We start from the raw sequence: 12,664 nt of genomic DNA on the forward strand, positions 1-12,664 counted from the left end.
TTATTCAGCTTCATCTGCATTGTGAAATGTTCGCCTACCCTGCCAAAATCCATTCAGCAGTTAGTTCTCTGAACTCCAGGAATATCACTAGTGCTATTCACTGCTGTGACTGTTGGACTGCAAGATGACGACTAAAACCAAAAGGAATTGAAAATCCAGTTCAAAGTTCAACCTACGAAATAAACCATGGTTTCCAAAACATGCTGGGGAAAAGACAGAATTGTTGTACAGCATAACCTGGTATGTTCACCTACCACAGAGTGTGTCTCCCCCATGCATACATCCACTCACTTAGTCCCTTTTAGCCCATCTCTCCTCCTGGGTAGGAACAGTTAATCAGGGCTGCGTATGCTGGAACTTTATGGAGGCTCCAGCTCAAGCACACTCAGTTCAAAACATGCAGCAAACTCCTTCCTCACCAGAAGGAGACTTGTGCAACAGGCCACAAATTAATCTGAAAAAAGAGGGAGTCTTGCCAGGGTTGACACATGCACTTGTTGAGCAGCTGTTTTGCTATTTTGAGTCCATCAGTTGGAAGCTCGATAGTCTTCAAAGGCCAACCATTCCATGTCCTGAAGTTCGGAATGCAAAGCTCGTTCAGCTGCCAGGGTTTTTCCCAAGACTAAACCCCAAGCAAATAATAGCACACAAGCAAAGACAACTAAAAAGCAGGGCATAAACTGAGGAATTTTACACCACCTTTGCTCCTTTATGGTAGTTGGAAGCCCCACCTCCAGGATTTTGAGCGACTCTTTATTTTGCAGTCTGATTCCCCTTGCAGTTTATTTCCACCCACTGGAAATTAAAGGCTATTGCGTAATTTAGAGTCAATACAATGGTTGTGTGGGAAGTGAGGGCAGAAAAACAAGTCCAGGCAAAATACTACAAGAGCAGGGAATGGGAATCAGGATTACTGAATTCTATCCTAGCTCTGTGATTTTGAACAACTTCCCTAACGTCGTGGTCGCTTTGTTTTCTCATCTGTAAAACAGGGACAATATCTATCACACAAGGAGGCCGGTAGGCTTATAATTAGTCACTATTAGTAAAGCACTACTGTGCATGCATGCATATATACACACTATACACTTGGTCCTATATAACGTATGAAGTATTTTGTGGTAAGTGCCAACTATTAATACAATCATACAAATGGTTGGTAAATATTAGTCATTTGGGGAGAAATAAGCAGGGATATAAGGAACGTTAGTGACTTGTACAAAGCCGCACTATAAGTCAGTGTCAGAGCTGGGAACTGAAGCCAGGAGTTCTTGCCTCCTGCATTGTAGAAGTCCAAATTATTCTCTCTCGCAGTAAGTCTTCTAACTTGCCAGAGAGAGTGCACGTTCCTCTACGAAGCTTTGTGATTTAGGTGGAAGTGGTTTGAGACCATCAAGAGCCAAACTGTAGACACCTACTTTGCAGAACTGTTAGTTTAGCTCTTTTGATGGATGACTGTGAAGTACATTTCCGATTTTAAAGATAACTTTATACGGAAGAAAGCATGCCCTGTCATGCGTACACTCTTCCCCCACCCACTGACCACAAGAAAGTAGCAGCTAGCTGTTACTTTCCCCAGCATGTGATCTGGGGTCTATATTTGCATGAAGAATTAATCAATATATGGGGGGGAAAACAAGACTCAAAGCCACCAACACTGTAAGTAGTAGTTACCAAAGCATATTCCTAAAAGCTCTGCCGGAAAGGGGTATGCAGAAATTTAAGAGACTGAAGCCTATAAACTAGTGGTTGTCAAACTGAGGTCCACAGCTCACCAATTCCCTTGACAGCTCTTACTTCAGAATGAAGTATTGCTAGAATCAATGTGACAGTGTATTGGGGAGTGGAGGGTTGAAATATATGGTTAACAAGAGTCCCTCTCTTATGAAATGGACTGAAGAGACCCTTGCTTTGAACTGTTTTCGCCCTCTACCTGAAAATGTTTCCATTCTCTAGTGTTTCTAAATCTATATTGAGAGCAATATATGAATGTTAATGAGTTAATTATCTCACCATTAGGATGAAGCAAGTAAGTATTATCCCTATTATACACTTGGGGAAACTGAGGCAGAGAGCTGAAGTGACTTTCCCGAAAACCACACAGTGCATCACTATGGGCCAGGTTTACCAGATATCTCCTTAACTCCCTGAAAAGAAGGGAGGCATTATTCCCATCTGTCAGATAGATAAATAACACAAGACCAGCCTTCTTAGGAGATCATCCATTGCCCTGCATGCTTGTCACAGCATTAAAATCAGCAGGTGCAGAACTGCTAACCATCTTGAGGTATTGTCTCAAGGGGACAGGAAGCAGGCGTTTGTGCAACAAAAGCTGCAGATTCTGGAGTCCTCTGTTACTTTACAGAGACTGGCATCCTTCAAAGAGAAAACTCCAAACATTTGCATCTCTGCTTCCATTCTCTGTTGTGGGGTGGATGCAGAGTGTTTCAGGGTGGGCTGAAGAACATATTTTTGGTTTTCCACTGGCTTCTGCTTCAAGATTTATTGCTCAGGTCATGTTTCTTTTGATTGTAACTTATGTGTTCTGTTTCATTTGGGGCACAAGGCACCTTACCAGCTGGTTCAGAAGCACAGCGTGTTGAAAAAGTAGTAACATGATGCTTTTGCAGAAGGGAAACTTCCATTCCACTAATAATTTATCATCAGTTTTTAACTGCTGGAAGGTTTGTGGTTTTATACACTTCCCCATAGCTGTAACAGCTATTTTAGGCAAGTTGTGGTTCCCATCTTAATGAGGAGCTGTAAATTCCTCAGATACTGAAGGAGGGTATAAAAAGGTGCTGAAACTGAGAATGCCTTTCTTGTGGGTTACAGCGTTATCTTGAATTCCAGTGGTATGACAGCTCAGGACGAATCTGCCCTACAGGCAAAGTGAGATATTTAAAGCCCAATGCATCATGGTTAAAGTCTTCTCCAGAAGCTTGCGGTGAGAAGCTGTTATTGTACCATACAAAAGGCAAAGAGACAACTTCAGGCTCACAGAACAAGGCTCCTTTCTGAGCTATGGTAGCAGAAAACAGTTTACTTTGTATATTTTTATTAGTGTCATTAGCCCTGGGAAGAGGTGCTAGACTGGGAGCCCTAGAAACTGAAGGTCTCCCCACAGTGCACATAACTGGCATAGGAGTTCAGTCTACATGGGCAATTCAGTCATTATCCTCTCTGCTGGGACTATCAAAAAGAGAGACACAATACCAACAGTGATCAATTTTGAGGTATGGACCCATTCATTTACATAAGTGGACCAAGCCTCCAGAGTTCATTTCACATAGAGCATTGCATGATAATGACACAATGGCAAGGTCCTTCATTTGCTACTCCATTGGACTGGTTTCAAGCAGGTTATAGAGATGAAAGACTGTACAAGTCCCCCTACCAATTCTCTGCAGCAGAAGTCCTGCTTGCTTTTAGTCTGTCGCTGTCCAGCTGCATTGTGTCAGGTAACAAAAGTCAATATGGAAATAACTCTCCTACAAACAGCTAATAAAGGAAATAGGCATTTCAATATCTGCAGGTTAGACCAAGGGCAGAATGCAGTTTCATCTCTGTACAGTTTGAAATTGAGCTCAATCCAATCAGAGGTGCTGTTCTGGTGAGCACCTTCCATTAATTCAAGGGGCCAAATAGGATGACCAGTATCAGACCATTCCAAGGACTGTGATTCCATTAAACTAAAGCAGTGTGTTTCCAGTTAGCTTAAAGCATGAGCAGAGGGGAAAAAAGATACTAAAACAAACTAAAAGGGTTCTAAGGTGAATAAATAACATCTTGCAATTACATTGCACCTCTTAGCCTCCAGGACCCCAAAGCACTTTACCAACCATACATGCAGTAGTCACTTCAACCACAACCAAAAGGCAACCACCTGATGGTGGTATGCAGCAGTTGCTTATGAGCACATAGCAACAATGCATATCAGATTAGGACAAGAAGTGAAAAATCACATATGCAAGTAAACCTACTGGGGAATTTAGGAGGGCAGATGGTAATTTCCAGAGTTATGCATTTAGACAGGAAACGGGGGTATTGATGAAAATAGGAAGCACATACAACCATAGAATTTTCCCCATTCCACGCATAATTCTGAGATCATCAGGCCAGCAGGGACCATTATAATCATCTATTCTAACCGCCTGCCTAATACAAGCCTAACAACCTCCCCCACTAATTCCTGATGGAGGCTACATCCCACTTTCCTGACTTACACATTGCTCTATCCCCTCTCTCAGTGCTTTCTAGAGAATGATAAGTCTCCTTAGGCAAAGGGGTCTTTCTGACACCATTGTCATTCTAGCCTCTGAATGAAACTTGAAACGCTATGTACCAAGATGTTGAACAAAGTGCAAGGAATGCCTCCTTGCTCAGTTATTCTCTAGTATTATATATGTAACATGGGGATGAGGGCCAGATGGATTCTGGACATCTCCCTGGCCAGATATTAACTCCTCCCAGAGTCTAGTTGAAGATCCTGATGTGTGTTATTGGGATGAGGAGGATGCATTCTTCAATGTTGGTGAAGTGCTTTGGGATCCCTAGGCAGAAGGTGCTAAATAAGAGTCTTCCAGATGGGTCTGTGACATGCTTACTGGTCACATGAATCTGACTTCTCCTTATTTCCAGGGGCTAAATTGCATTAAAAGATAAAGATATGTTAAATGCTTTCCTGATATTGCTTTTCCACATAGGCTATTGCTGTAAATGCCACAGGGATGTTATGTGATTGCAAACAAAACGGGAGATGAGTCAACACAATTTTGGCAGGAGGATGGGAAGGAGGTAACTTGGCCTGCACAATTGTGAATGGGAGGGGAGTGTCCATGAGACAATATTCAGATGTAGGCCACCCCATCAAAGAATTTCGAAATCCTGTACTTGAGAAATGTGAAGTTTGAAATCCCAGCTTAAATTTGACCTGCAACTGGTATTAATTCCCACACACATAATAATTGGTTTTCAGAATCATTTGCCAAATTTTTTGAAAAATTCCTCTTCTTCTAAAAGATTTACATGAAACAGACCCATATTGCAGAAAGGAAGCTTTAACATTAGGCTATGTAAGACACGATGCTGTCAAACCATCTTTTCCTATCCCTACTACCAACTGTATGAACGACGTGATAAAATTTGCAGAGCAATCAGTGAAACTAACTATGCAACCTTACACCCTACCAGTCACCTGTGCTAACAGTTAGGCTTCAACCTCTGTCATGTTGGTTGTACAATAGAACCTCAGCATTACGAAAACCAGAGTTACGAACTAACCATCAACCACACATCTCATTTGGAACCAGAAGTACGCAATCAGGCAGCAGAAGAGACTCAAAAAAAGCGCCAATACAGTACCGTGTTAAACGAAACTACTAAAAAAATAAATGGAAAGTTTAAAAAAAGTTGACAAGGTAAGGAAACTTTCTGTGCTTGTTTGATTTAAATTAAGATGGTTGAAAGCAGCATTTTTATTCTGGATAGAAAAGTTTCAAAGCTGTATTAAGTCAATGTTCTGGTGTAAACTTTTGAAAGAACAATGATAATGTTTTGTTCAGAGTTGCAAACATTTCAGAGTTACAAACAAACTCCATTTCTGAGATGTGTGTAACTCAGATTCTACTGTACTCTCCAAAGGGGTCTCTTTCATCCAGGAACCTTCAAATCCAGGGAAAGAAATAACACTGAACACAAGTTATTTGTGGGTGAGGAATTCCACTAGAAGACACCACTCAGAACTCTAAGAGTAGATTCATTTCTCCTTGTCATCAGATTGCCACATTCACCCCTGGATTCCCATGATTCCAGGTGTTCTCAGTCTCACTCTGTATCATAGACTTACTCTTCAGGAGAAGGCACGGTCCATTAAAACCCTCCAAACCAAGGTCCAAACCAGTGTTCCAATTGAACAGTTGGGACTGTATGAGCCAAGTAACTAAATGTGAGACGTGTGTGGGGAGGGGTTAGAAATGCCCATGAGCACAAAAGAACTGTGCTTTGGCACTTTCTATGAGATCTGGAGAGAAGGGTCCTTGTTAGAGTCAGTCCTTTGCCTGCTCACAAGTATGGTGGGCTCAGCAGAGACAAGAAAAGTGACAGCACAATGTAATCATGTGTGTTCATATCCCCCACATCTGGAATGACTAAGGCCAGCTGCCTAGGCCACTTGGTGATGCAATAAATAGCACCGTTCCATTATCACATACACAGTAAGGAGAAGCTCATTCAGTTCTCTACACAGTTGGTTCTCTCTGCTGTCTCTGTGATGGTGCTGATTTTCCCATTATTCTCACCACAGTCAATTTCAGCACTGACTTCTCCCACTTTCCACAGACAACTGAAGCTTCTCCATAACTCCTGACCAGTCTACACCAGTGCTCCTCTCGTCCTACACACCCCACCCTGTTCCCAAGACACCACTCCAGCTTCTCTGTTGACAGCTCCCTTTGTTTCCTTCGCCTACTCCTGACTCAATCAATGCCTTCTTTCACACTGCCCTCCTGACTTGAAACTGGCAAAGCTTGCCAACCACCCTCTTTGCCTCCTAAGAAACCACATAAAACCTACCCTAACCTGTGAAACAGTGACTATGCTTCCCATTTTGCATCACACTCACTCATGCCATTACAGAAAGAGTTCTTTGGCACAGGGACCCTTCATCTATTGGGCAGAGATTATCCATATATACTCATGTATGGTTTTTAAGTATGCAATAAAATGAAGCTTTAGGAAGCCTTTGTTAAATCTAAGGGCAGGTCTACACTACCGCTTAAGTCGATCTAATTTACGTCACACAGGGGTGTGAAAAGGAAACCCCCAAGCGATGCAATTTACCTAAGTTCTGTTCTCACTGGCGCTACGTTGGCGGGAGAGTGTCTCCCGCCGACATAGCTTCCACCTCTCATGGAGGTGGAGTAATTATGCCAATGCGAGTACGCTCTCCCATCGGCATAAAGCTTTTTCACCTGACACGCTGCAGCAGCGCATCTGCATCAGTGCAGCTGTGTTGATGTAGCGCTTCTAGTGCAGACCTGCCCTAAGAGTGGGCAGAAGTTTTCCCCATGAAATTCAACAAAAATAGTTCTCTGAAGACTTCACCCCTGCAGTGTAGTGAACCAAAACAAGAGTGCAATCTTAAGCAAGTCTCTTCACTGCCCTGTGCCTCAGTTTCCCCACTTGTGAAATGGAGATGATAATACTGAGCTACCTTTGTAAAGCAATAATATCAAGCACTTGCTTCAGTTATAAGAGTGCTAAGTATTACTAGTGCATTCAAACGAGATTAATCTGGTTTCACTATCCAAGCTGAGTGAAATGGAAAACATTAAAGGGATCACTCTTTAGACTCAAAACACATGGTGTGTCAAAATGAAGGTTTTATAAAGGCTAAGATCAAGAGATGCGTTTCCATACAAATTACTGAATTAAAAAAAGTATTTTATTGTGTATGCGCCTAAGGAGCCCAGACAGGGATTAGATCCCAGGCACTGTACAAATACACAGACAATCCCTGCCCCAGAAATCTCACAATCTCTGATTCCAATGTGAACATTTTCCCACAGTGTCTGCAACCCAACCAGAGCAGCCCCATGCCAATTCAGGAGAACAAGACAGTGAAACCAGCTAAACAATTTTCCTTCTGCAAGCTAAAAATAGTGCAAGAGGATAACCACCACCAATAGTGAAAAATACATTCAAGATTTTAGACTCTTTCCATTTTAGGAATGGAAAGTAATGTGTTAAAAAATAACACAACATGAATAAAGTTTTTTAAGATGTATTCTGAAGTCAGTGCCCCGTCATCCACACCAAAACTCACCTTTGCAGAAGATCTCTACAAAGTGATAATCGTTATTCCATTGCAAGTGCATGTGTTTCATTTCTTCTGAATAACAGCTACTGAACAATTTGATACAGTATAACGCTCCCTTGGATTTCCCTGACCTTGGAGTCTCAATTTTCCCTTCCTTTTGAATTCCCAGACAGAGAGAACAAATACATACACAACTTTAATTGAGGAGGCTGCAAAAGCAACAAGGAATTATTTCAAATTAAAATTGAAATCAGAAAATAAAGGAAGCTTAATGATTCAGTAGCAAACCGTCTCTTGAGCACACACACATTGTTAGAAGACAGACCCACATGAATAAAGAGTTGGGTTATTTTATGTGAAAGAAAACTGTGGTAGCAATATTAAAAATGCAGATTATAATAGTGATGCTTTTTTACAGCAGCTTTAAATGTGAAGGCTCAAAGCACGTTAAATTTCTCAATCCCCATGTAAATTAGGAAAACCCATTTTACAGATAGTGACTCAGGCCAAAATCCTGCAAGCTATTCAGTTCACTTGGACAGAGCCCCAGTGAAGTAAACAGAATGAAGGACTGGAGCCTGACCGACTAGTCCAAAACAACACCCCAAGCCAGTAACAATATCAGGAGTAGAACCCAGAAATCCTCCTGACTCCAAGATCACTGCTCACATCATTAGACCATAATCCAGGCACTGCAACAAAGGATTAGAAAAAGGCAAAGATGAGGACTGTAAAATAACTATATTAGGAAGAGTACCGGGGAGGGGGGGTGTCCATGAGCAAAAAAAGTCACTAAAAAGGGGTTTCGGCAATGTACGGCAAGGAGGCCAAGAGGCAAGAATGAGCCAAAAGATTAAGGGGCCCATAAATACCAGTGAAAAAAGGTTATGGACGTAAAGCAAATGACAGCATTATGTATTGGCAGAAAACAAGTCATTTAATTGTGGCAGCTAGTGAGACATAGAAAACACATTAGCTTTATTGAGGTCTCCATTACTAGTTAGTCCAGTGTACTCTCATGCACTTTTCGCCATTATCAATGTGTCAGCACCTTCTGACAAGAATGCTGAAACCATAATCCACACAACACGCTGGTTTGGGGTAGGGGAAGGTGGGAAGCTTGGAAGTTGTGTGCTGCCAGGACTAGCAAAAAATCATTTAAATTAATGAACTTGAGAAACTTACTAGCAGGCTGTGTAATATTCTTGTTGGTATAAAGGTGTGGTGGAGAGCAACTGGTGACTCACAGAACAGCCTTAAACAGATGCTTTACAGACGCTCATTGAACATTTGCAGAGGTTTTCTGCAGGTCCCAGAAATGACCTTCAGTCTATAAATACAAAGTCTGCCAACCTCAGTGCACCTATGCTGTTCATGGTAGAAAACTGGGCATAGAGAGACAGTACTCCTGGGGTCCCTTCCTAGCTCTGCAACTGACATTATGTAGCCTTGGGTAAATCACTTTGTCTTTGTTTCCCCATCTGTAAAATGAGGATAAATACTTGCCCATGTTTATGCTTTAAAAGCTTTAGGTGAAAGGTGCCATGTGATATTTTGCCTTTACCCATTTTATGCAAGGTTCCCAAGCATTATACCAACCCCTTTGAAGTGAGTATTTGTTGACCTCGTTTTAGAGATGAAGTGGTTTGCCCAAGGTCACACAGTTAGTAATAATACCTAGTTCTCAGATAGCTCTTTTCGCCCTAGATCATAAAGCACTTTTCAAAGGAAGTCAATATTCTCCCCATTTTAGAGATAGGGAAACTGAGGCACAAAGCAACAGCGTGACTTGCCCGAGGTCACCCAGCAGGTCAATGGGAAACCCAGGAATAGAGGTCCTGTGCATTAATCACTAGATATTGCTTCCTCTTAATATAAGTTTGATGTTATTACTAGAGACATTAATATAAAACCTCAGTCACTTAGTGTTTTGTCAATCTATCAAGACTGTGTGTTGCATGCAATATTCTGCTCCTTTCTCCCCCGGATTCATTGACCCTTACTCCACCACCTCATTACCATTTATCCCTACTCTTTCTTTTCATTCATTTATTAGCCATTTTACTCACATATTCACTACCTATCAGTTTCGCTTTCTCAAACCTCTTACTTAAAAAGCTTCCCCACATCCCCTTTCGCACTTGAGGATTACCAAATCCAAAAATACCAAGGAAAAACCAAATTAATTTAACATCTCCTCAGAGGTTAGGCCTCTATGCTTTATTTTAACACAAATAATAGGACTGAACCAACTAGACTGAGGGAGGCAAGCACTGGAAAGCAGGCCAGAGGGACATCTATGAATGATCTTTCATTCCTTCCATTTCACCTTCTCTGTGGGCAGCAGTGATGACCGGAGAAACTCATTAACTTACCATTCACTCCCACTAAATCGTTTCTAACCTGCCAGCCAACCCTATGCCACAGGAAGACACACATACAGAGAGAGAGAGAGAGAGAGAGAGTGTACGCGCAAGGAAAAAGAGGGCTGATAGGATGAAAGGGAAAGGCTGAGAAGGAAACAGTGATATCATTCCCAGAATCTATCTTTTTGCCAATATATGGGAGGGTGAGGAGAAAATGTGCTGGAAAGGGAGGGAAATGGGAAAAGGAGGGGAGCAGGACAGAGGTAGTATCCCCTCTCATCTGAACAGAATGTATTCCTGAGCCAGTGGCAGAATCACTTATGGGAGAGGAGCACTTTGGTGAGGCAATCACAGCAGGAGGGAGGCTGGAAGGCCCTCTTACCTATGTAGAGGTGTCAATACCAAGCCGCAAGGAATGAACGGGGAGAAAAGGAGAGAAATGGGGCAGGGTAGGAAGCATGTGGGAGAAGAGGAACAAGACAAGGAAAAACAAGATAGTTGGGAGACGATGGCGACTCCTCCTTTACCTGGTCAGGTGCTTCAGAACGTGCTCCTGTCACAGGCTTCCCTCCTACCTGAGGGCAGCGACTGCTGGAGAAGGGGGTGAAAGAGGGGCTAGGAGTAGATTGGAGGGGAGACAGGTGAGAAGCACTCACTACCCCACTTGCTCCCAAGGAGAGGAGCCTTCTCCCCTTTCCTATTACTCCTAGTGGAGAGCAGCCAGATCCCACACTTCTCTGGGCCTGTGTGCCGGGGCAGGGGTGGGAGATCAGCTATAGCAGGGGTCAGCAATCTTTCAGGAGTGGTGTGCTGAGTCTTCATTTATTCACTCTAATTTAAGGTTTCAAGTGCCAGTAATACATTTTAAGATTTTTAGAAAGTCTCTTTCTATAAGTCTATAATATATAACTAACCTATTGTTGTATGTAAAGTTTTTTTTAAATGTTTAAGAAGCTTCATTTAAAATTAAATTAAAATGCAGAGCCCCCCAGACTGGTGACAAGGACCTGGGCAGTGTGAGTGCCACTGAAAATCAGCTTGTGTGCGGCCTTTGGCACCCCTGCCATAGGCTGCCTATCCCTGGGCTATGGGCAAAAAGGCCCAGGAGAGACGAGTGCGGGGTGGTGTCCCCCTCAATGAGGGCAGAGTCCTCGGGGCGGGGGGTGGGTAGCACTGAGGGGCGGGGTCTCGGGGTCTGTGAAGGGTCCTTGGGGGAGCGAGCTGGGAGGCACCCCCTAAATGTGGGCAAGGTCAGGGGGAGCAGGGCCCCGGGGGGGCAAGGCTGGGGGCGGGGCAGGCAGGGTCCCCGCGGTGTGCGGGGAGGGGGGCAGGCGGGATCCCCTCGCTGGCCGGAGGCAGGTGGGTGTCTCACCTGGACAGGTGTTTCAGGATCTGCTTCTTGATAATGCCGGCCATGCCGGGTCCGGGCGGGGGCGGCTCCTCACGCCCAGCCCCTCAGCCGTTACCGCCCGCTGAGCCGGCTCCTGCCATCTCCCTGACAGCCCTCCCCGACTCCGCCAGCATCCCGGCTAGCACCGCGGCGCCCAGCCGAGCGCGGTCTCTAGCCGCCGCCTACGAGCGAGAGGGCAGGGGAGGGTACAGCCAAGCAGCAGCGCCCTCTGGCGGTCCGAGATGGCGAGCCCAGCTGAGCTTGCCCCCTCGCAGCCAGTGACCACCAGCCCCCCACCCCGCACTGACACCCATAGAGACCGTCCCCCCACCCTGCAGCATGCACCTAGGAGTACCTCAGGACCAACCCTATGTGGCAGCACCCACCACCAAGCTATCTTGATCCCCCCCACAGGTGGCCCACTACCCATTGTCCCCAAGTGTGTGGCGGGGGGGCATGGGTCACCTCCTCACCCCTGCCAGGGTCTCATCAACTGCACTATATCCTGGCTCCAGCCCACCCATTACACCACCCAACAAGAGCATGCTGCCCCTCCTACACCCTTAAGACTGTGACCCACCATCTGAGGCCTCTACACACTTACCCTGTCTTGTCCACACATCCGAACAGAGCCTTTTCCAAAGCATGGAAGATGAAGAATGATTTCTCCCTATGCTTTCCCTAGGGGTAAACTGTGTATGTTGCGAAACTACTGTCATGGCCACATGGTGAGGCACTGTCACAGTTAGGCTAGTCCATATTAAGAAGTTTTGCTAAGATAGCTATGTGAGTTGGGCGGTGATTCCTCCGTAGCAACATTTCTTTACCAGCAAAAGCCTTAATGGACACACAGTTATACTGGACAAACCAAAAAAAGGGCGGGGCGGTGGTGCTTTTTTGGCAGCACAGCTTACTTATTTGGGGGAACAAGTAAGCACACTTTTGCAAGTATAAGCTGAATCTACACTTGAAGAGTTTGCCATTTCATTTACTCTCCACCCCATATCTATATACATCAAAAAGCCATAAGTTTGGCTACACAGAGAGCAAGCAGCAGTTTTGTTTGCCAGAAGCTTAGCACTAGACTAG

At 44.2% G+C, this 12,664-nt stretch overlaps 1 protein-coding gene across 1 annotated transcript in view; it reads right to left on the reverse strand.

Moving 5' to 3' along the window:
* The window catches only part of UHRF1BP1 (UHRF1 binding protein 1), a 63,367-nt gene extending 51,677 nt beyond the window's left edge, over positions 1 to 11,690 (reverse strand). The window contains exon 1 of the mRNA XM_030561326.1: positions 11,558 to 11,690. Coding sequence (XP_030417186.1) covers positions 11,558 to 11,601 — 44 coding nt within the window. The 5' untranslated portion in view covers positions 11,602 to 11,690. The remainder of the gene's footprint in view (positions 1 to 11,557) is intronic.
* Between the last annotated feature and the right edge of the window lie 974 nt (positions 11,691 to 12,664).

Source organism: Gopherus evgoodei, chromosome 4 (genome assembly GCF_007399415.2).
Source record: "Gopherus evgoodei ecotype Sinaloan lineage chromosome 4, rGopEvg1_v1.p, whole genome shotgun sequence".
NCBI lineage: Eukaryota > Metazoa > Chordata > Testudines > Testudinidae > Gopherus > Gopherus evgoodei.